General features: G+C 44.4%; 1 protein-coding gene across 3 annotated transcripts in view; it reads right to left on the reverse strand.

The window, feature by feature from the left end:
• LOC139648787 (myomegalin-like) overlaps positions 1-18,312 on the reverse strand; it is a 32,617-nt gene extending 14,305 nt beyond the window's left edge. For all 3 annotated transcript variants that reach the window (XM_071525026.1, XM_071525025.1, XM_071525024.1), the window contains exons 1-20: positions 16,757-18,312; positions 15,170-15,307; positions 14,841-14,960; positions 14,434-14,526; positions 13,794-14,003; positions 13,054-13,212; positions 12,470-12,574; positions 12,114-12,251; positions 11,754-11,933; positions 11,439-11,633; positions 10,820-11,089; positions 10,480-10,645; positions 7,533-7,642; positions 6,996-7,165; positions 6,517-6,838; positions 5,872-6,049; positions 5,239-5,355; positions 4,242-4,710; positions 3,220-3,455; positions 3,070-3,118 (exon numbers count right to left, since the gene is read on the reverse strand). In XM_071525026.1, coding sequence (XP_071381127.1) covers positions 3,070-3,118; positions 3,220-3,455; positions 4,242-4,710; positions 5,239-5,355; positions 5,872-6,049; positions 6,517-6,838; positions 6,996-7,165; positions 7,533-7,642; positions 10,480-10,645; positions 10,820-11,089; positions 11,439-11,633; positions 11,754-11,933; positions 12,114-12,251; positions 12,470-12,574; positions 13,054-13,212; positions 13,794-14,003; positions 14,434-14,526; positions 14,841-14,960; positions 15,170-15,307; positions 16,757-18,082 — 4,751 coding nt within the window. In that variant the 5' untranslated portion in view covers positions 18,083-18,312. The remainder of the gene's footprint in view (positions 1-3,069; positions 3,119-3,219; positions 3,456-4,241; positions 4,711-5,238; positions 5,356-5,871; positions 6,050-6,516; positions 6,839-6,995; positions 7,166-7,532; positions 7,643-10,479; positions 10,646-10,819; positions 11,090-11,438; positions 11,634-11,753; positions 11,934-12,113; positions 12,252-12,469; positions 12,575-13,053; positions 13,213-13,793; positions 14,004-14,433; positions 14,527-14,840; positions 14,961-15,169; positions 15,308-16,756) is intronic.
• Between the last annotated feature and the right edge of the window lie 5,964 nt (positions 18,313-24,276).

Consider the following 24,276-nt stretch of genomic DNA (forward strand, 5'->3'; position numbering starts at 1 on the left):
GTGGATAACTCCTATATAATACGCTCCCATAGCTGAAGACTAATGGATGTTACACCATGTGCTACTCTTGATATAGTGAAGCAAAGTGATGCTCTCTCTATCTCACTACCTCCCTCTCACCCTCTCTTGCTTCCCCTCACGCTCTCTCTGCCTCTAACACACTCTCTCTCCCTCCCTCTCTCTCTATCTTTCTCTCTCTCTCTCCCTCTCTCTCTCTCTCTCTCTGGGCTTTAGCTGCTCCTGACCTATTTCCCTCCCCATGCGAGGTCTTAATAACTTAACCTGATTAGAGGCCCCCAGCCTAACGCAGCCAGCACAAGCCTCAGCCACATTACACCATCAATTCATACACACTCCTATATAAACATACACACACTTATTCACATCATGTATAAACAAATGGCACTCACTCGTTCATACACATTAGCCTTTGCTGCACACCCACACACAATATGTCAGACACAGTCTTAGTGTGAATTTAATCAATGCACATCCTCCTTTCTTCACACTCACAATTACCGGAGCGGGCTAAATGGGATGGCTGTCGCGGAAAACACACAAGATAAGTCTCCTCCACATCTGGTTTGCCATCTGCGCTGCTCCTACATTATGTTACGTTACTGCAGGGCTCTCTCTCTGTCTCTGAGGGGCAGCTCTAATTACCCACAGTGCATTGTGGGTGCGCTGGGGTTTGACCCAGCTCTCACCCCTTCTCCCCCGCTACAGAGGACAAGCTTCAACTGAGTCCACGCAACCTCACAGTCACTTCCAACTCAGATTCTAAATGGAGACAAACACAAAACGCGAGGGAACGGAGCAGGCTGTGTGCTAACTTTGATGTGCATAAGCTTCTTATGCCAAAATTCGCACACACTATTCCACTGAGGTTGGACAGTCCTGTATAGATTTTTGGACATAGATGAACTCTTGATTTCATGAAAACATATACTTTGAGAACACAGTGATGGTTCAAAAAGGTGATTTTATGGAGATACGGGCACAGAGTTGTTTGCATCTTCACAAACATTTCTTTAACTGTCCAATAATATAGCAACAAAATGGTTTTCTGCTGTAATGGTACTGAGTGTCAAAGAGCTATGTTATGAAACAGAATTAGGAGTCGTGTTACAAGTGTTATTGAACATCCAGAACATCCATCACTCATCCAGAAGGGATGGCCACACACTGCGCTTTTACCATTAGCCTGGAAAGACACTTAAGCTGGGCTGTACTGGTAATGTTCATAAAATATATACATTATATAGCATTACATAACATTTAAGCAATGAGCCAAGAGAGGCTGTGCTGCACACTCACTTTAGAAGAGTTAAGAGGCGTTGGTAAGTAAAGTAAACCAGCGGTGACACACCACTGCACAAAAAAAAACAAATGTGCAAATGTTCAATATCTTTCATAATATTAAGCTAAATGTTATTCTCCTTCCATTTGATATAGTTCTTGAACAGTGGCTAAACAAAGAGGTTGCTAGGTGACACATGCATAACAGTATGAGTGATAATTATCATTTAGCACAGTCATAATTAAATTAACTGCTGTATGATTCAGCTGTGCATTTATCAAGTATTTTACGGCTTCAAATGTGAGTCAGCCAATCAGAACTGAGGACCGGAACTATCTGTTTTATAATATATTGTATTAAACTATATGAAGTATTAAATGATATACTGTATTACCCTCTCTCTCTCTCTCTCTCTCTCTGTCTCTCTCTCTCTCTCTCTCTCTCTGTCTCTCACTCTCTCTCTCTCTCTCTCTCTCTCTCTCACACACACACACACACACACACACACATACATACAACAGCCCTAGTCATGACTCCTCTGATTAGTCAGAGGTTAGTCAGAGTGTATGCTGTCTCTGCTGTAAAAACATGCAAAGGTGACATGATGCAGTTACGCTAGACCAGAACATGACCCAACCTGATTACAGCATTATAACATGTTGATCACGTACTGGCATCTGGCCATAACATCACTCTGTTCCTCTGTCTTTGTCTCTCTCACACACTCATTCTCTACTCTTTCTCTCTTTTTTTTCGCTTGAATAACAATCTGTGTCTCCATCTCACTCCAGCTCTCTCCCTTTGTTCTTCTCTTTCTCCATCTTTCTCTGTCTCTCTACTGAGAGGAATTTCACTTTCCACTGTCTGCCTAATTAGCTGACCAATCAACTGGCTAGTTATGTCCTTACTGGGGCATCAACTGTGCCGGCCTAGTCACGACTCCCATGGCAAGAATAAAGGGGTAAAGGGTGGGTGGGTGAACACGTGTGGGGGGAGTTGATCCAATCACGGCTCTCCTCTGCAGTGTGTGATGCCAGAGGGCCTTGGGGTTTGTAATGTGGTGACATCACAGCAGCATCATCAGCAACACATCCCTGGCTTAACAAGTTAACTCTGACGCCATTGCTGAAGGGCCTAAGCAGCATGTCTAGCCAGCTGCAACCAGCCATGGGAAACAAAGGCTGACATGGTGTACCAGAATGAAAGAAACCAAATATGGCTGCATGGAGCGGAGAAGAAGTGAGAGGCACGAAATCTAAGCTGGAGGAGTGGATCGGAAATGTAAAGATTTTCTCAATTGTTTTTACTGCAGTGTAGAAATAAAATGAGACTCTACTATTCTTAAACCCATGAGTCTGATCCTACAAAAGCATGCTCTTCAATTAACAGAGGAAATCTATTTCTACCAGATGTGAGTTCAATTATCTTCTTCATAGCTGCTACACAAGCTATCAATGCCCTTCTGGTTGTCGGAAGTCTTTCCCACCCACCCCCACTCTTCCTCTGTCATTAATTATCCAATTACCTCTGTCATTAATTAACCAGCTGGGTCATTACTCATTATCGAGTGAGCGTCTGATTATTCTGCCCCGAGGAACAAACATCAGCTAGCTCATCACTGATCAATGCTTTCTATTGACCAACATCTACTGTTGATCTGCAGCACTGGACACCAGGCCAGAAATACTGTTGCCACACAAATTCACACTCAGAGGCAAATGCATACACACACACACACACACACACACACACAGTAGATTAGCACTGACCGGATGGCTAGCAGCTCTGTCTTATCATCTGGATCTTCTGAATGATCTCCTGTTGGAAAGAGAGCAAAGATTTACATCAATAACTTACGTAAAGACATTGTGTGTGTGTGCGTGCGTGCGTAACTGTAATCATAAATCTACCCTACTCACGTCCACTGATCTTTGCACTGACTCGTTGAGCCAGAGCGCTGCTCTGTGCCAGCTGGTCTCTGAAGCTCTGGCCCATGTAGTAGTCGATGTCGTTCGCCCTCAGCAGCTCCTCAAAGGCCTTGGTGGTGTCTCCCAGATGCTGGGTCAGGATGTGGCACACCCCCCGGCCCTCCCGCAGCCGCTGCCGTAGGTGGGACAGCTCCCGGGCCTGGGCCTGGATCAATGTGTCAAATTTACTAGAAGAAAGAGAAAAAAAGAAGGAGAGAGAGAGAGATGAGTGGTTACATACAGAAACCTTGACAATCCATGAAATACTGCATATTACCAAACAAATATTAGCCTACAAAAGAATTATTGTCATTAATGTCTACTGACTGCAGTGAGATGGTTAGGGCTACTTACATTGTTTCAAACTATAACCATTTAGCTTACAATTACATTACATGTGAAATCATCTGAATATTTCATGAAAGAGGTATTCATTTTCTGCCATTTTTTGTCCCCATCCCCGTTGTCCCCAACCTCATGTCTGTTAATCCCTTCTGACTGGCAGCCACGTTTACATAAAAACATCTGTTAGCATACCATGGCTAAATTTGATTAACATGGAACAATATTAACATAGAGGGAGACTGAGTGGATATTGAGTGGTTACTGAGTGGTTATTTGCTTGCAGTGATAAATGGATTTCAAGATGTGTAAATCACTAAACTGGTGAGAAGCTTAGACATCTTATGGCATGGAGTACACTGTGCATTAATCACTAGAAGAGCAAGAGTCAGACTCAAAAGAATAACTACAATTGTGTTATGCTTCTTTGCACTGTGATCTTTTCTTGTCTTGTCTTTCACAAGAATTCTCTTTTTTTTTACCTCTATTGCTGTGGATGTTGACTGTCAGTGAATACGTTGTCTATATAATACATGCTGTGTTTTTGTGTGTTTTTTTACACCATCCTTGCAAAGAAAAATTCTCTCCATGTGACAAAACACATAAAACTTAAATGAAATGACCTCACTTACCCAGGCCAGGTGGCAGCCTTGCCGTCCTCGCCGACAGACTTCTTGCCACCTTTCCTCAGCTGGTCCTCCAGGGCGCCCACACGGGACACCAACTCCTGGAGGTCCTTGTCCGGGCGAGGATGACGCAGCGAGGACATCGGACCTCCGTCAGACGACTGCCAGCCCTCATCCTCCTCCGCCCCACTCTGGGAGGGCGAAGCCTGGAAGGACCAGTTGACCTTGCGGGGTGTGGAGGGTCCGTAATCACTGGAGGTGGAGAGGGAGCGGAGGCGGCTCTGCAGGCCGCGGATCACCCCCTGAGAGCGGGTCAGCTGTGAGCGCAGGTCCTCAACGAGGCGCTGCAGAGACGAGACCTCGTCTCCGTAACCGCCGGTCTGGGAGTTGGTTTTGGTGTAGGTGCTGCTGGTGTTGGCAGGCCACCACTGGGAGCCGCACTCCAGAGAGGTGCACATCTCCAAGTCATCAAACTCTGTCAGCGAAGACACACGTTCATAGAATGTTTAATATCAGTCTGAATATATATCATTTCCCCTTAACCTTGCCCTTAGGTAGCATCAAACATAAGAAAAAAAATCTAAAATATTTACCCTAGGTCAGGGTCATTGATTTTTGTCCAATTATAATGCTTCATTTGAGATCTATACACATTCCCAAGTCAATAAACTCTGAAAAGAGTGGAAATTAAATAAATGCTTGTACTATCAAGCTGTTATGATTAAATATAGTAACGTAACTAGGAAGAAACAATATATGGTACCATTCATTTGAGAACTATTGACTTCTGTCAAGGCTTTCCTTTGCTGCCCTCTGGTGTTTGTACATCAGTACTACAACTATATAGTCAGTGAAATGATTGTTTTCAGGAAATGTTTGTGTGTCACAGAGTATGGGTTACTTTCTTAGTTTACTTTTGAAACTGAACCCTAACTAAGACCAAAGGGCCACTGCAAAATGTCTGTAAATAGAAGCTGTGACACTGAGTGCCAGTCAGTCATACCTGGGCTGCTGGTGTCTTCTCTCTCTGCCTCGTTCTCACTGCGGCCGCAGGTCTCATAGCCCAGGTCCTGGAGGTCCACCTGGATCTGCTTACTGTCCTGCTGCACCGATGTCTCCGCTGCAGGGGGAGAGAGAAGAAGAATGAGTCTGACTGGAATGTGTTTACACCAGGCCGGTCTGGAACCCATCCTTTCAGTAACTTTCAACTAAACATTTGTTTTATCCAGTCTGAAGGTGTCACATTATTATTAGTACACTTTTTTATTTTAAAGCATGCAATCACCATAATACACACATCACTGGTGATATGTACAGCATTTTAACATTGGTAAATCATTACCATATTAATTCTGAGACATTAGTATAATAAACAAATGAGACCATCGCCAAGAAGATTGCAGCCTTTACACTGCATTTTACATTGTGTGCCACCAGGTTGGATTTCATGGTAATTCTGCTGAATTGCTTTTCAGCACAAAGGGATATTGCTTAATGGCACAAAACAGGAAAAGAGCCACTGTCATAACCTCCAGGCCATAAAGTTGTCCAGGGAATTTGGCAATTTGTGGGCGATCCAGCTGATTTAAAAAGAAACTGGCGTTCAGTACAGCATCAACACAGTGTGTCCACTCACTGAGTAAGTCTCTGTAGTCCTTGAGCTGCTCGGCTTGAGCCTGGACAGTGGCCTCAGACACCATTAGCCTCTCCTGCAGCTCTTTACTCTCCTGCTGGAGACGCGATGCCTTCTCACACATCACCGAGGCCACGGCGCTCTGCTGCCGGCCAGCTGACAGCTCACTCTCCACATCTTCCTAATTCACAGACAGGAAAAGAAAGAAAGGGCTACATGAGGCAAAATGCCTTCCAATACAGGGATAGGGAGAAACAGACAACTCAAAATACTCTTTTACACCTTTCTCTTTTAAAGCACTTGACTTTTACTCTTTTTCTTTTACTTTCCTAGTTCCTCTGCTAAATCAGTGAACCTCATTTTCATTGGGATTGTGACTGGTGGAGATAATCATACTTCAAAACACTTTTTCGGATGACTATATGTGACCCAACATGGACAAAAGGGACAAAACTGGGTTCTTCATATATTAAAATGTTCATAGACAAATTATTTTTTGAATTATTAGCAAAAAGTGCAGTTTTAATCAAACCTTTTCCAGTGTAAAATGGGTCTCCTCTAAAGCTAAATTCCTCATTGGAAATTTCAGTTGGGCAATGAGGTCACTGGTATACGGTGCAGTATTGCTCCCAGTGCAGCGCCTCCTACCTGTGGGGAGTGGGACAGCAGGGCTCCCAGGTCCAGTGATACAGGTCTGGTGGCCTTCCTCTTCCCCTGGTTGTCTCTGGTCTGCGGCTTGTCCAGATGTTTACTCTGAGACAGACACAGCTCACCATCCCACGCATCCCACTGCTCAGACACTTCCTCCTCCTCCTCCTCTTCCTCCTCCCCCTCTATAGTCACATCCAACTCCTCTTCCTCCTCCTCCTCTTCGCCCTCTAACACCTTCTGTTCATCACTCAGTTCATTGGTGTCAGGCAGCTGATGCTTTAAATCCTTATTTTCCGCACGCAGGTTGAACAGGGCGATCCTATGAGACAGAGGATAAAAACAGTGTTGTTCATGGCCTAACTAAAGTAAGTATAGTTAAGCTTAAGTAAAGGCTAATTAAGCAAAAAAAAGTAATTAAGTCTTAACAAAAACCAAAAGACAGCAGGCAGTGTTTACCCTGAGACAGACTATCTTACCTCATCTGTGAAAGGGAGGAGAAGCCGGCCTTCTCCAGCTGAGCCTTGAGCTCCCCCAGCTGTCTCTCCACTACTCTCTTCTGCTCCACCAGCTGTTTGACCTCCACCAGCCCATGGCCTTCAAACAAGGGGTCCTGGGATAGATTCCCCTTCCCTGGTCCTCCAGCACCCTGATCAGACAGACAGGAAGGATGAGAGACAGGCCAGTCACACCTGAATTCATAGCCTGTAACTAGCCCCTGAATCACTAGCCACAAATTCAGGCACAGCTCAATTAAAATTTAAATGTTAGATTATTGAATTCATGTCTTTGAAGGATTCATATGGTCATGTAAATGGACCAGTGACCCAAGATCATTGTCTTTAGCTTTTTGCCTCATAAAGGTCCAGTACATCCAGCCAGAGTGCTTGCATGTATGAGCTACACTCAAATGTAGCATTCGTATGCCATCAGCTGGCTAGTAAGCACAAACATTACGGGGGGCTTCGTAGCTTTATGAGTGCTTATCTAGATTTCCAGGTTGGCTGCATTCATACCTTCATATTGGCCAGGGACTGGGCAGTCAGTCTGGACTCCTCTTCATCAGCGCTGTCAGCATACTCACTGTTGGCATCATCATCATCTTCCTCATCCTCTGAGCTCAGTTCTACAGAAAGAACAGCACAGTTGAAACATGTATGGAAACATGGCAAAACAAGTAAAAACAACAGAAAAACAACAGAAATGACCAACCATTGCCCTTTAAATTTCTGCATTAAATGATGTTTACTTTGTGACCATGTGCAATTCAACAATCATTCAAGTACAATTATGTAAAAACACACTTTGTAATCAACACAGGCTTCAAGAGAAAAGGTGTGGCCAGCTCTCTGAAATAAATACTCTCACCACTACTCCTCCCTTGCACAAATAGTTCAAACAACTTGCCAAGATTCCTAACCTCCATGACGATGCTGGTAATTTGTTCTCTTTGGAGGAATAACAGTCTCATGTGTAACCATTGCACTGCTGAGCTGGGTAGCATTGGGCCATTCATGGATCTGACTGTATGTACATATAAACCAGAAACTTGTTTTTGACAGACGTGGTAACTGTGCAGACTTAGTGACATTTGTTGTGTGCAGTGGGGACCGGTCACTGATGCTGTGAGGGATTATACTGCATGCATTGCACATTCATTGTGGTTTCAGTTGGGACCAATGCATACTGAATTAGAGAAGCTCCAGTAAAAGGCATCGTTATGGCATGGATCTAAACACTAGATCTGGCCCAGGATTTAATCCAATACATTAAGCCATTGATAAAGGCTTTAGGGACAGCATGGACCAGTTGGAGGGATGGATCTAAAAGGCTTATGATGTCCTAACAGAATAGGATTAGGGTTGATCTTCTCAACATGTGCTTGCCTGTGAAATTTTACATGTAACTGTGACGAGGTTAAATCCTGGCCATGACTTTCACTGAATGTGCAGTTGGAAAAACAAATGAAGAACTAATGGTGGATAGACTACTCACTCTCCTATTGACTATTTTTTATTGTCAGTGCCATTAGGTTTATATGTTTATAGGTTCACTTTTTATTTGCTAAGCTACATAATGGTCTATATCACAGAAAGTTGGTCACATTTGAATGGATTTAGTCACTTATCTGAATCTGATCTATATTGGCTGACATCATAGAACCAATCAGATTGTGTCAATTGTGCAAAGCAGAGCCTGATATTATATACTGTATAATGAGTGTGACATGCTCTCCATCTTAATTAGGTCTGAGAGTCACACACATGCATGAATACACACAAGAAAAGGAGTGCATTTATTCATTCATTTAGTGTGTACTTCTTTGTAGTCTGTGCATTTGCCTGACTGACTGTAGCAAACAGAAGTGTTGATTAATGTATTTGAGAAAGACACACAGTAGGGATGTGTTTCTGTTCCATGGGAGGGGAACAAATAATTTGGGCCAATATATAAATATGTAAACAGAGGGGGACAGCTGAACCGTACAAACCATGAACACCTGCTGAATAAACCAATGCATAAGAGAGAGTACTGTAGGTTTATTTATTGAACTGGTCAATAACATGTAAGGTTCTGAATGAGTCTATATGAATCCATATGCTGCTATAATGTGCTTATGACTTATAAGGAGAAATTGTAGGAACGCCTGCAATGATAAAAAAAATGTGACTGATCTTTTTATGCTGTTCAAACCTCTCAGGGAGACTGTGCATACATACAGTATGAAATACACTTTACATTCCAAGAAAATTACCCTCATACTTACTGTGCTCCAGTGTGACGCTCAATTTTATATTAATATTAAAATGAATCACAGCTAAAGGTAATTCATGGTTGTTGAATTGCACGGAGTCTCATAAAATCACAGAAGCAAACACACATTTGAAAACATTCATCTAAGCATTTTCTACATAAATGACAGCAGTAAATTCAGTATCGGTATTATATTCATAAAAGCAATGTGGTGTGATTATATTTTCATGTGAGTTGGATCGAGTTATCATACAATTTACGTCATTCAGAAACGGCATGTACATGCTGCTTAACATGCAAAGGCACACACACATACAGTAATCTACTATGATTAGTATACATGACCAAATATTAAGATACAAAACACAATAACACTATTTCACAAACGAAATAACGCTATATTGACTATCATACAAAATAGAAAATCTCTTGGGATATTAACAGTAAACAATTAAATGAATTGTGCAAAATCATAATATCGACGACATTGATAATTGCAGTAAAACCTTACAAGGAGATAAAATAAACATTTTTTTGCAGCCATTCCCAAAGTCATCACCCAGAAAGACTTGAGGTTAAATTGAAGAGTTTTGTTCCAAAATGAGATCATTTGAAAAAAGTGACACCCTTACAAAATTGAAAGCACAAAATTAAAACAAATGCTAGCACTTTTTAGGGGATAGTACCTACGTTCTTGCTTACAGATTGGATCATCTGCATTTTAGAGATACTGAATGATGAATTTCAGGTAATTATTTTTATTCCAAAATGCATATACAGTGTTTTGGAATAGAACTCTTCAATTAGAAGTAGTAAGACTGCTACCACTCTCCAACCCAACCACCACTGCTCCCTGCTGCTGTAGATGATCTATCCCTCTATATACCCACATTACACTCTTGAAATTAAATGTCTCACTTATGAAAAGAGACATTTCACACATGAATGTTCTGCCTTTTCAAGCCAGAACTGAGATCTATTGGAAATGGCTTGGAGTTGGAAGCCAAAATCCATGAAGTTCCATTCTTGATTACAATAAATAATGCTCAGTGTTAGCATTGTCACCCAGAAAGTCCCATGGGTTAAATTCATGTTAAATTAGTAGGCCCACCACCATGCGCCACTCCACTCTGACCACCACAATCACCGTTCCCCTGCTGCTGGGGAGCTGCCATTACAGATACTGGCCCATGCTTCTCTGATGCCCACCTCCAAACTCAGGCTGCCTGTTGTTTGGCCTGTCCCTGCCTAAGACGGGGCCTCTGGCTGGGGGGACATCCTGCTGGACTAGGCTCTCCCTCAGTTCCTGGATCTCCTGGGTCAGTCTCTCTACCAGAGGAAGACCTGACGGCTCCACCATCTGCCTCTGGAAGCCCTGAAATATAAACACACACACACACACAGGCATGTAGGCGTACACACGAAAGACACACACACACACACACAATTAGGTAAAGTTATGCACAATTTGCCAAGGCGTTTTTTACACATGTGCACACACATACACACACACACACACACAAAGATCCCCTCAATCTCTCATACTGACCCTGATGATCTCCTCCTTAACATGGAGCGTCCTGCTGAGGCAGTCCAGCGTGGCGGCTTGACTCCTGCTCTCCTCCTGGGCCTCCTTCTCCCTCCTCAGGGCCAGCCGCAGCTCCTCCTGCACGGCCTGCAGCTCCACACTGGGGTCCGGTCCAGAGACAGAGCTCGATCCAACCCCCGACACCTGGAAACCTGAGGAGAGCTGTCTGCGGAGCTCCTGGAGCCTCACCGTCTGCTCGTTCATCACCTCACCTAGCCGGCCCGCCGAGTCCTGGAGGAGGATTAAGGAAGAGCAGGTCTTACACGGCCCAAAGGATGGAGTTTTTTGCGATGGAAGAGTGAGCAAATTCACCCAGTTCAAAGAGTCTCACATTACAATTGAATTTAAAGCTCATGTTGACCATCAAACCTCAAAGTGCTTGATACAGTATCTTTTTTATCTTTATTATTAGCAGTTTTCCAGTAAGAATACTTCTTGCTTACTTCTCCATGATATCCATTATATCCTAACTTTCTTTTTTCTAATTCATGTTCATCATTTTTCACCTTCCTCACCTACTACTACTATATTAGACCTAAGTGCAGACCCTGTTCACATCTGTTCAGCAGATCTCCGGTACCTGAATGTACTGGTCCCTGGCACTGATGGTGCTGAACAGATCCTGGACCTGCTCCTGGTGCTCCTGGGCCTGGCGCGTTCGGTCGGACAGCACCTCCTGGAAGAGCCGGTCCTTGAGCTGGAGACGGGCCCTCAACTCCTCCAGAACGTCGCTGGGTCCCGTTTGGATCTGGGACAGCAGGGAGCGACGCAGATCCTACAGGAGAGGGAAGGGGAAGAAGGATTTTGACATAAACGCACAAGGTATAGTCTTGATTTCCTTCCAGAATTGTGTCCCTCCTGGTCTAAAAGTCAAGAGTTTTGGTTCCCCCCTCACCTCTGCCTCCTGGGTGCGGGTGTGCAGCGCCGTCTGCAGCTGGCTGATGAGTGTGTCCCTCTCTCTCAGACTGCGACTCTGCCTCTCCTCGCTCTCCTGCTGCTGCTGCTGCACGCTCCTCCAGGCCTCACACACCTGCTCCAGCTCCAGACCCTTACCACGCACCAGCACCTCCAGGCTCTGACACATACACACACACACACACACAGGCAGACACACAAGAAGAACTTTGATGACCGTGATGGATTTGAGCGTGCGTGTGTGTGAGGGAGAGAATGTTTTGGGCAGTAAACAAATCGAGGAGAGGGAGGGAGTGTTAGCATGCGTGTGTGTGTGAGTTCTGTGTGTGTGTTTTCTTACAGTGATGGTCTCTTCGTTGTTGGCCAGGACACAGCGCTGCCTCTCCAGGTCTCTCTCCTTCTCTCTCAGTAGCAGCTGCAGCCGACGCATGTCCTCCTCCTTCTGCTCCACACAGCGGAACTTCTCATCCACTGCTCGCTGCAGATTGGACGACACAAGTGTCAATCATCACTATGCCTCTCAAAGCTACCATAGGGTCACAATCATGAATGACTTGAACAAAATTTCACTCTCAAGCATAGCATTCAGATTAAGAGATTTACAAAAGTCTAGTAAGTTATCATATTGCGATGAAAATGCAATATTGATTAATATTGGAGTGTTGGTGAGTAGGTGTGTTTGTGTGTGTTGTTTACCTCCAGCGCTCTGTCTCTGTCCTTGATGCGCTGGCGGAGTTTCTGAAGCAGAGAGTCTCTCTTCTCCTTTGGGTCATGCTGCTGCTCCAGCAACTCAGAGTAGTCCTGGTAGAGAACAAAGCAGAGCGGGTCAGCGTGTGTGTGTGTGTGTGTGTGTGTGTGTGTGTGTGTTCTTTGGCCAGTCCTCACTTCTTCAGGGGCTAGTTTAGGGTTTGGGTTTTGGGTTAAGATTAGAATTAGGTTTAGGTTTAGGTTAGCAGTTAGGGACTTAATGTAGTAAATGGACGGTATAGTAAAACAAATGTACGTGTGTGTGTCTGTGTGTGTGTGTGTGTGTGCAACTAACAAGTCTTATAATACAGTATCTGCATCTGTGTATATATATCAATGATTACATATATATATATATATATATATATATATTGATTGATAAACTTGACTGATAGATTGAAATATAACAAATATGGACATAAATCCTTTCGAATGTGTGTGATATGGTGCCTATGCATGTTTACGTATTGGTGTAGGCATGAGGCCGGCTGTTTACTCAGTGTGTGTGTACAGTATGTGTGTGTCTGACAAACCTCTACTAGCTGCTCTTTGGTCTGCAGTAAAGCCCTCAGCTCTCTGATGGTCTTCTGTCTCTCCTCCTCTTCCCTCTGTCTCTCTCCCTCCTTCTCTCTCAGCTGCTCCTCTCTGTCCTGCAGTGCAGAGCGAGCCGTCTCCAGAGCCAACTGCAGCTCCTGAACAAAAGACAGGGCATTGTATAGAGAGCTGTGTAAATGAAATCTCACATTTGCTTCAACATAGACTTATTACGACATACTCTTACACAGCAGTGTTAATTCAAATCTGACAGTAAAGAAAACATCAACACTGTGCTTATGTTTTCCACACCCATCAGAATTAATTGAACTCTTTAGATAGTTTTGAACCAGAGCCATATAATCTATATGAGTGCATAAACAACTCTCCAATCAACACTTGTCAACGCCAAATAAGTGTCACTGAAAAATCAATACTGAATGCTGAATGCTAAATGCTCATACACAACCACAGGGCTTCTCAATAGACAGCCTATCAAGTAAACACACTCACTACCACATGCAGTCTCCCTGAAAGGAAGTTTCCTATTTATTTAATTTAATCACTTGAGACTATCCCCAGTAATGTAATAGAATTTGACGAGGTAGATGTACTGCTGATGAAGTGGTTATATTGTAAGCCCACCACGGTTAGATGCTACAAACTCTTAACTATACTGCAACCCACCCATCGTGCATCTGGAAACACACAGTCACAGTCAAACTCCTCCCCCTCTCACCTGGTTGTGTCTCTCCGTCTCCCTCCTGTGCTGCAGCGCCCCCTGCAGGTCTGTCTCCAGGCGCTGCAGGGCCCGGCTCAGGTCCTCCTGCGTCCTAGCGGCCTGCCGCTGGGCCCGCTGGCCGGCCTGCAGCTCCAGCTGGGCCTGGAAGAGCGAGGCCTGGAGACCCAGCACCTCACCCTGACCTCGGATGGTCTCTGCCCCGGACACCTACAGCCCAACCCCCGAGGATGGAGAGGGATAGAAAGGATGTAAAAGGAGAGAGAGGGAGAGAAATCAGGAGGTAGGAGATAAAGGACGAGAAAGGGAGGGGAGAGAGAAAAAAAGCACAGAAAGAGTGAATGGGGTCCGTAGACAGAAAACGATAGTATGGGTTTGTGTCCTGCCAGCTGGATCTAATGGGCACTATAGAAAATCATATATCACCAGTAAAGATAACACAGATATCTGTGCTTAAGTGATTAAACGTGTCTGATTAAATGAAAAAGTAAAGAAAACATAACAGAAAAATACTGTAGTGTTCCAACAGCCCTCTTACATATTACAAAGGTTATTTGTCAGTATTAGAGTAATAATATATGCTGAATTGTGCAAAAGAACTACATTCTGGTATCAGTCAGTTTCAGTGTTGGGGACAAACCTGGAGCTGCTGCAGCTGGTTTCTGTTGGCCAGCTCTTTGAGAGAACACAGCATCTTATTCTGCTCCTCAATCACCCTGTACAACTCCGCAGCCTGGGAAGGACACAGACACACACACACAAACACACACACACACACACACACACACACACACACACACACACACATAAACATTTTGCAAAACTGAAACTGCATTCTTTGTGTGCTTTCCCTTTCAACACCTAATTTCTAACAGTGTCTTGCTCTCCTTTCCTCCCATTCTCTCTCCCACATTCAATCTCTAAATCTTTCACTCTCTAAATGTATTCCTCCCTCGCTGTATCCATTATCTCTATCTAATTTCTTTTTCATACTCCTTCTCTCTAGCTCTCTCCCCTTCCCTCCCACCCTCATTATTCTCTCCTTACCTCTGTCTCTTTGGAGTTGACAGCATCAGTGAGGTTCTGGACGTTGCGCTCCTGTCTCTGGGCTTCCTCTCTGGCCGACCGCAGCTCCAACTCCATCTCCCCAAGACGCTCCTGCAGCTTCTACACACACACACACACACACACACACGTTAGCAAGCATCAAAAGAGTGTGACAACTATGACACTGTAAAATAATAAAAGACAAATATTATTTTAATTTGTAAGAAATCAGTCATTGATTTGTCCCCTATCTATGGAGGTTTCATGCAGATTCATCTAGTAGCAGATTCAGGTGGTTAGCTAATGATTAATGGTGGTTGGGTTTGTACCTGGTTCCTGGTTTCACTCTCTCTGATCTTGACCTGGAGGGAGCGGACCTGGTCCTGGGCCTTCTGCAGTTCACCAACACACTGACCTGCAGCACTCTCATACTGACTCAACTGGCCCTGCTGCTCATCAATTAGCTTCTACAACACACACACACACACACACACACACACACACACAGACACACAGAGGAAGAATCATGTCAGTACATTCAATAACAATTCAGTATTTAGTCTGAATCCCCCAGTGCCACTGTTTATATAGGGAATTCAAATATTTGAAGGTATGATATGGGCATCATGAATATTTCAGTCACTCATGAAATGCACACACAGACACACACAGACTGTGTTAAGTGTGGGCGAGGTTAGGCAGGCAAACAGCTGTCCATGCAGTATGTAGAGTGTGGAGTGAGAGTGGAAAGTGATGTCATCCCACTGCTGGATGACTTCCTGGGGAAGTGCCTGTTACCACAGCAGCATGTTGTTGACTTCCTTGTTTTTGTTTTTACAGATCTATGTAATGATACTCTGGCAACGGGCCCTCTGGGTGCTATTAATAGTATACGCAACCAATTCTACAGCTATCCTCAGCTGAGTTTCTGATCTATGTCTCAAACATTAGGTCGTCGGAGAGAAAGAGTAGGAGAAAGAAGAAAAGAATAGAAAACAAGGGGATTGTATCTACCTTTGTAGACTGTTTACTCTATTCAGTTAATATATGTGAGCCGATGGGATGTATTTTTTTAGCCAATAAGGACACACAGTCAAGCTGAGCACTACTGACTACCTGCTATTGTCAACCCAGGAAATAAACCTCTGGTTGCACTCACAGCAAACCTATCATTGACTACAGAAATTAATTTGACAATACTCTAGTTTACTTACTTTGCTTAACCTATTGTAATTGAGCGTTTATTAGTGTATGAATGGCTTGGATGTAAATGTCCTCATTCATACATGTATGAGAGGGCCACTCTCCAGCACAGTCTATTGCCTTATAATAGACCAACACACAAGCATATAATAGACTCGTCTTGTTTCCCAGCCTTGTGTCCATTTGCTGAAAGCCTGGCATGTAATGCTAGATTCAGACTAATCATTAACACGACAAAAGAAGTTATTAAGCTGGATCAGACTGAGCAGAGCCTTTACACAGAGGCACCGCTGCAGCCCTTGGCAACAGTTCCCATGGCAACGACAGTGCTGCTAGGGTAGTGATGAGGAGGGGTATTTATGCTGCCCTTGAGGGTAATCAAGGAGCCGACTGTGTTCGGCTCTGTAAGAGGCGAAGGAGATGAGTAAGACAGCCAATCAAAACAGACTTGACCTCGATCAGTCTCGCTGAATGGTTGGAACACAAATGGAGGATTAGTTGTTGATTCTCCTATGAAAAGTGGTGAGGAATTTTGCATCGCTTGGACTTGAACGACATTAGATTTTCTTGTGCTGTAAATTTTATTTTGTTCTCTCTATCAAGGCTTTCAATAGGTGTCAATAGGGAGAATGTTTAAAGTTAAAAATTAAAACTACACTGTGTTGCGTAGCTGAGCAGGGTCTGATGTCCTAGGTTGTTTCATATCGAGCTACCTGCTGGAAGCGGAACGGCCCACACTGCACATAGTCATCCAGCCACTGCTCCTCCATTTCTGCCAGCTCTATTTGCAGCTCCTGCTGGGCGGATGGGGTCACTACCTCAGGCACAGGGTGGTGGGGGTACAGCTCACAGTCCACTGCCCCTCCCCTCCAGGGGGTCCTCAGTGGGATGGGAAGGGGCAGGGAGAGGCCTTGGTCTAGTTTGGCTTTGACCAGAACTGGGAGCTTGCTGCCCCGCTGGGTCTTAACTGGCCGGTACTCCCAGCCCCTCATCAGGCTCAGTACCACGTCAACCGCAGAGAGAGAGCTTTCACTTGGGGGTTTGTCCCATACAGTGTCCCTTCTCACTGGAGCCTCTGGATCTTTTTCTCCTGTTGCCTCTCTTTCTTGTTCAACTTCATCCCTCTCTTTGTTTGCGGTAGAAGGGCAGCCCATATCCACGGCAGTGTCTAGTGACTCTATAGATGATGTGGGGCTGGGACTTATCCTCTCACACAAGGTCCTGTCGCTCTCTAGCCCGGCCGAAGGGGACTCGGAGGCGATGGTTGTGGCGTCTGACCCTCCAGAGGATGTCTGAGGGTCGTCGGCCCCTGCGGCACCGGCTGAATAGCGGGTGGACGGTCCGCAGGAGGTGCTCCTCTGGCCGACCCTGCGAGGCACCTTACACACTGCCTCATAGTCCGAATCAGCAACACGGAGCGCCGCACAACCCCTGCAGCGTCTCGGCTTCTGCCCAGGCAGGGAGTCCGATCCTGGGCATTGGTGGTGGTGGTGGTGATGGCCGTGGTGGTGGTGTTGATGTTGGGGCTGAGGATCGAGGGCTGGGTCCTCCTTATCGGCCCATGATTCATACACAGAGTAAGTTAGATCGTCCTGGATCATCTCAGAATATCTCACATCCTGCAGGGCGGAGAGATCCACCACAGGACAGTCTTCCGACTCTCCCTCTGTCCCGACTCCCACACTGGACCCAGAGAGAGTAACATTACCGTCCTCTGTGTTGTTCTTGCGGTACAGGCCGCCGATACACTGCCTCAGCCTGTCTTTTTCCAGCAGCAGCTTGTGGAGGCGCTCCAGAGACAAGGCCTCCACGCGGGCGATCACCGTGTCAAAGCGGTACATGCGGTCTAGCATGAAGGCGCACTTGGAGCAGGCGAACTCGCCGCGGCCGTCTCGGGTCAGCTCGCGGCCCAGAGCGTGGGACAGCAGGACCTGCAGGTTGAGCTTGGAGCTCGGGTGGAAGATCCATCGCCGCTGGTTGCCGCAGAGCTCGCGGGCGCAGATCCTGCACACCTCCTTCATCTTCACTACATCCAGCATCACAGGAGATTTTTGTTCGGGTGCAGTCTAATAGACTGGCTGATTGAACTCAATTGATAATCATTCAAGATGTATGGTTTGCTCTATCCGGAAGACATCAGCCTGTGCCAATGTGATAATTATTAGGGATAATACAATAATGCTTGAAAGCCCATTTCTGTTCTATATCATTTAAGAGGTGTGAGACTTGTTTTGGCTGGTGGGATGAAGTCAAAAGTTCTTCTGATCCAAAATATAAAATACACAAAATTTTTCAATGTAACATCACAGTGGCACCTCCTTGTCTTGGAGCTTTGTGCAGGTGTGGTCCACCAGCCTTGGCAGGTGCGACAGAGTGAATGATCTCACGCATCCAAACAAACAAGTAGACTATTCAGTCATTTTAACAGGCTTGGCAGTCAGCCACAGGGGCAGCGGAACAATAAAAGTATTCAGAATGGGTCGATAAATAAGGAAGCCACGTGGGTTATGCATTCACCGACCGAAAAGCAGGTTGCTGTACGATGGAGATGACTACCGCAGATAAAGCCAGCAGCATCAGCATCCGTGCAATTCTTCTATCAAATAAAAAAAAGACAAATCATGTCAGACAGCGTGTGCAAGATAAATTCAACGAAGAAACGCATGATTTCTACGCAGAACGGATATGAATGAATCTCAGTGTCATGGGTTACATTTTCACTTCCTCGATGTAACTGTTGCCGGAGTAAACCGTAATGATTTCTGTCCTTATTTCGTTGAAACTTTCACTGAATCCTTTGGAAAAAACGATCCACCGTTGATGTCACCGTCGTGTTTTCTGGCTCAGATCACTGAAGTCTCTTTAAATGACAGCATCCCCCTGCTGCCGCAAAACCCCCGTTATAATCCGACACGAACACGGAATTCTCCGGTTAAAAGAAAATGTCTCCTGTCGACGTTTTGGAAACTATAATTCACCGGAGACTCTCCGTTCCCGTTATCCCCTCGCCTCTTGATAGCAGCGGTTCATCGGATGAGGATGGGAGAGGCTGTCAGATGTCCAGGCGCTTTAACACATCAGGCATTCACAACATGAACGAGATGGCAACGTTGACATGAACCAAAGATCGTTTATATTGCCAAAGATGAATAACTCGGTAGTTAGGAAAACTGGGCAGAATTCGTGGATGCTAACCTTCGCACGCGCAGGGAATCTATAACAGAGAGCCATAACTCGCTACCGTTCAGTTAATGTTGTAAAATACTTAGAAAGGAGGCTCCGGTTTGCGATTTTTTTCCCGTTTGAGGTAACCGAAAGTAGTGGCAGAGTGAGAGCTCTTTGCTTTTTCCTCATCTCTGCATTGTAAGCGCAGCCAGGCTGGACCGTACCATTTCACTGGAAACGGGGGTTTATTGAGCCGAGCCCTGCCCTTGCTGCACTGAGACGGCCTCATTCATTCTAATAAACATGTTTGATCCCTGTTGGCCTGTATTGGAGTATTTCATGGGGCTGCTCAGCTGCTCTATACAGTGTGCAAGACTATAAAATGAGTTTAAAATTCTATGATCGACTGCTGCATTTAAAGCTGCAATCAGATACTTCTTTCTCTCTTAATCTCCTTTGATCTAATATACTGTGTGTTTAATTCTAAGGACTCTGATTCTAAAAGCTGGCACCAAAATGACTACATGCCCTATACAATATGTCATGGCTTATAATTTTTCTATCCCTTCATAGTCATTAATGTCAACACATTATGTGTGTGGAATGTCCATGTAATTCAAAGTATTACATTTTCAATTTCCCAAAACTCGTGCTGACATATATTCATGCCAGTAAAGCTTTGTATACCCTATGTGCAGGGTGTGAAATAAAAAGTAGGCCTGCATGTTTTCCATCAGGTTCATTAAATCCTCTACTGTGTGGAATGAGTTCATGCCTTTCCCGGGGCAAGAATTTCCCAGGGGCACCCGGTCCCAGTCTGGCCTTCACACAGCATGTCACACAAAATGAACAGGGGTAGGAAAGGGGGGGCGCTTTTACTTCCCTGGAATCAGTAAGTGAATCCTGACCCTGCATGCAAGCAGCGGGACCACGCTCTTAAAAGGGATATTATGTCATTTTCAGCAGATACTTTTAAAGCCATGCCTTTCCCATGGACTCAGAGACACATGCGTCTTCATCTGTCTTTCATTTATCGCAGTGTTTTGAGATGTGATTTGTCTTCTCCTGGGTGTGTGTGTCACACCCCCGCAGGACTCACTCGCTCTCTTTGCCCCGTGTCTACATTTGTCACCCAAGAAGCTGCAAAGAGCGGGCCTCGGGAGACACGGCACCATAACACTGATCGGCTCTAACGAGGCACGCAATCAAATACCAATTAATCCTAATCAGAGATAAGTACCAAACACTGCTGAGAGATTGCTCTTTCTGTTTATTTTTCTCGAAGTGGCAGAACTAGCAAAAAATGTGACAAGAGAGAATTAAAGAGGTAGAAAAAAACGAGGTGTCTCAATTGATTTCCCTCTCTAAAATGCCTCACTTGTTGGTGTGCCAAGTAAACAACTAATTCCTTCTGTACAAGCCTTCTCATGAAGCAAGTCTCTATGTTGAACAGCCAGACAGTGATGTGATTGTAATTATAGCTGGCGTCAGTGGGGAGACCAAGGCTAAACTAGCGGTACTGTATGTGTGAGTCGACACCCCGGTGACCCTGATTCTTTGATCACTGCTGCTAAACATGATGTGGGCTAGGGAGACACAGTGAGTCCTAATATTAGAACCTGCAACACAAGCAGAGGTGATTTTAGGGCATGACACCCCTCTAGATGGGACAAATTATTAAATGCATCCCCCTTGTTGCAGTGGCAAGTTTCTTGTCAATCAGACCCCTTGATACGTTTCTACAAGTCTTCAATCGCATATATTAAGTTGTCCAACAAAATAAGATTTACATCATTTTCCCAGTGTGTGTGTGCACTTGCATGCCTGTGCTTGTGCCAGCATGTCACCACTAAATATGCGCAGGGTGCATTACCACCACTAGGTGGAGCTACCTACCTATGGTCTGAGAAGAGGAATAAATGGGAAGGTTAGGATCATATGGTGCACTTACAAGCAAACATGGTTTCAAAGACTATGTTTTTTTTTTACAGTCTATGGGTTCAACTCATCACCAAAACCAAGGAGATTAATTTATTAAATGTGTTGTTCCCACAGTGGGTGTTACTTCTAAAGTACACGCACACAATACACTGCAGCAAAGTGAATGTATGGATAGTATAAATAGATCCCATTCATACAGAGTGTTAAGTGAATGGCATTGCCAATGCTCCTCATACCTGCATCTCTGTCTGGGTATAATGTTTCTCCTGACCCACGTCACACCGCAGCAACTGTGGGGAGCGAGAGGTGGCATTAGTTTGTAATCAAATCACACTAACAGGCGGTATAATCCAACAAAAAAATACTGAACTACTTTTATTTGCACATAGCCAGATGTAGGCCTATTGGCAAATTTATTTAAATTTTACAGTGGTCGGTAGGTAAGTTGCTGCTTTCCCAAACATTTTCCCCCAAAACCTAAATTGGTTGGTAGGTAAGTTGCTGCTTTCCCAAACATTTTCCCCAAAACCCAAAGTTAACAAGTAACGTGCATTTAATATCTTGCGTCCTTCCTGGCCTAATGTTCATTAGTATCAGGTGTGTTATGTGCTGTGTGCCTGGACCCCAGAAATATCAACAGACTGCTGTATCAGCTCACAAGGATCTCAATGAAAACCAAAATATATAAAGACAAGTGATCTACACTAGAGTTCATTGCACATTTCATATTACTGCAGACTTTGGTAAATTAACTGAATCCTCACTGAGAGATCCTCAAAGTTAATTTCAGATTCTAAATCGTATCATGTGAGTACAGTAAGTCGCCTGCTGCTGAACTAAGTAAATGCAGGTTCAAAAATAACCATACAAGCTCTCTCCTTGTTAGCCATAACATACACGTGTTTTCATCTTCATGGAGGTGTGCTGTTCTCCTGCATGTGCCAAAGCTCCACTGACCCACATGTGTATATAAATACAGTCAGATATCTAAACCAGTCGGCCTGTCTGGGGTTAGTGCCAGAACACTCAGAATAGAAAGAGGAGGGAAGAGGCGAGATGTGAGCAACAGGTGAAGAATTCAGTGACTGGCTCACCTGCCTGGAACCTGGATCTTTTTCAGTCTATTCGTCACTTAGCAATGCCATATGTGTGGCATGATTTGACATGTATGCATATTTAGTTTAGTTAGTATAAAGAAGTATAATAGAAGACAGAAAACTGTTCAAACTTGTTTCAAGAAGCCGTGAGACCCAGAGGGCTTATTTGGTGGCTTTAGAAATAATATAGATAAGACAGGGTTATAAATACAGAGAGGGTTTGGATTTGGCAAAAAAATACCTCAGCTTCCCTTTCCTTCTTCTGGAGGGAGGAGGAAAGATCGTGAACTTTGACCTCAAGCTCCCCGACCCGAAGGCTGAGTGAGTTCTTCTCCTGTGTCAAGTCCTGGATTGCCCTGAGAAAGAGAGAGGCACAGACAGAGATGGTTAAAGTTAAAGTACTGACCTAAACTAGTATCTAACTCCAAGCCACTGTTTGGGACAATTACGGTATGTAGGGCATAGCCGTGGCTCTTTGTTCCAGGCATGAGAATGTCACTGACAAGGTTAGAGCAGCGGATGCCAGTGTCCATGTCAATACCGGTGCCAACACTGCTGCCAGCACCTCTGTGAATAGCACACACACATCAGCCACCGGCAGACACCTTGTATCACCAAACAGGCAACTGGAAAGCCTTCTGCTGATGCCTCTCAAAATATTTGACCAAGCAGTTTGCATTGGAGTTTATAAATATGAATGCAATATACAGTAGATTTTTTATGTGTTTACATTAAATATGCTACACACATAAAACATTTAGTTTACTTGATTTGCACAGTAAAAAAAAATAGAAGTAAAATTGTAAAATAAAACCCACTGCTAAAATGTGATGAGAGAAATTACACATTTTCAGGATTAAAACACAACAATATAATCACGTTGGACAATATTGGATATAATGTTAGCTAGACATAAAAATGTTGTATTTACTTAAAAAGCTGATGCAAATTGCTGCATACATGTTTTCAGTGTGTAAAGTGAATATTGTTTTTGTGTGTGTAAGCTGTTGTTAGACACCTGTCTTTCTCAGTCAGGGCCTGCGGGTCGAGTCGTCCCAGAGAACCTCCACACTCCTCCATCCTCACCGCCATCTCTCTCTCCAGGGCCAGGCAGCGCTGGGACTCTGCGTCCGCCAGTGAGGCCATCTTCTCCGCCTCGCCTCGCGCCAGCTGGGCCTCCTGAAGATGACATGGATGGGGGGACAAGATGGTAACTGTATGGTTAACACCAGACCGATGTGAACTTGCAAAAAGTTGCTTGTATATGATCATGTCGTTTCTATATTGTATATTATTTATTTTTAAAGGCCATGTAAAGCACATTACTGAGTGTGTGTGTGTGTGTGTGTGTGTGTGTGTGTGTGTGCACGTGTGTGTGTGTACCTCATGTAGCAGCTGAACTTTGGTCTCTAGGATTTCTTGCATGTGGCTGATCTCCTCCTGTCGCTCTGACAAGCGACGCTGCAGCTCTGCTTCATTCTGATTGGACAGGCTCTCTGCCGTTGACCTATGGGAGTGCAGGATTGGTGATTTTACATTGGAAGCAGCAAACTACAGTGCTTGGTTTCAGAGCATAACGTGGACATTGAACCCTTATTAACCAGGAAAGTTAACTAAGATCAAATTGTTATATAAAGTAATGGCTTGGCAGTGTATCTGCAGTGCATTGTACAACTAGAGTCTAAATTGGTGTCCCCTTAGCAAGTAGCTGTGAAATTATTTTGCTCACGGGCACATCAGTTTGAGTTTACATTCTTCACTTCCCCCACCCAGATTTCCCCAGTTGATTTGGGGATACAAATTGGTGCTATTCTGGTCACAAGCTTACTTATCTAACCTCAAGGCTGCCAAAAATCCCTCATATTCCTGCACATTTACAGTACTGTGCAAAAGTCTTAGGCACCCAAGAGTTTTTATATAAATTGTGTCTTAGATGTGTATTCATTTTTTTCTGCATTAGTGTGTCAGTAGACTGCTCTTTATAGTACATTTTTTGATATTTAGAAACTTTTCATTTAATTATTGTTGAA

The sequence above is a fragment of the Centroberyx affinis genome, unplaced genomic scaffold, assembly GCF_046629955.1.
Source record: "Centroberyx affinis isolate AG114_WGS23_722 - 3 ecotype Tasmania unplaced genomic scaffold, CSIRO-AGI_Caff_v1 ptg001257l_1, whole genome shotgun sequence".
Classification (NCBI taxonomy): Eukaryota; Metazoa; Chordata; class Actinopteri; order Beryciformes; family Berycidae; genus Centroberyx; species Centroberyx affinis.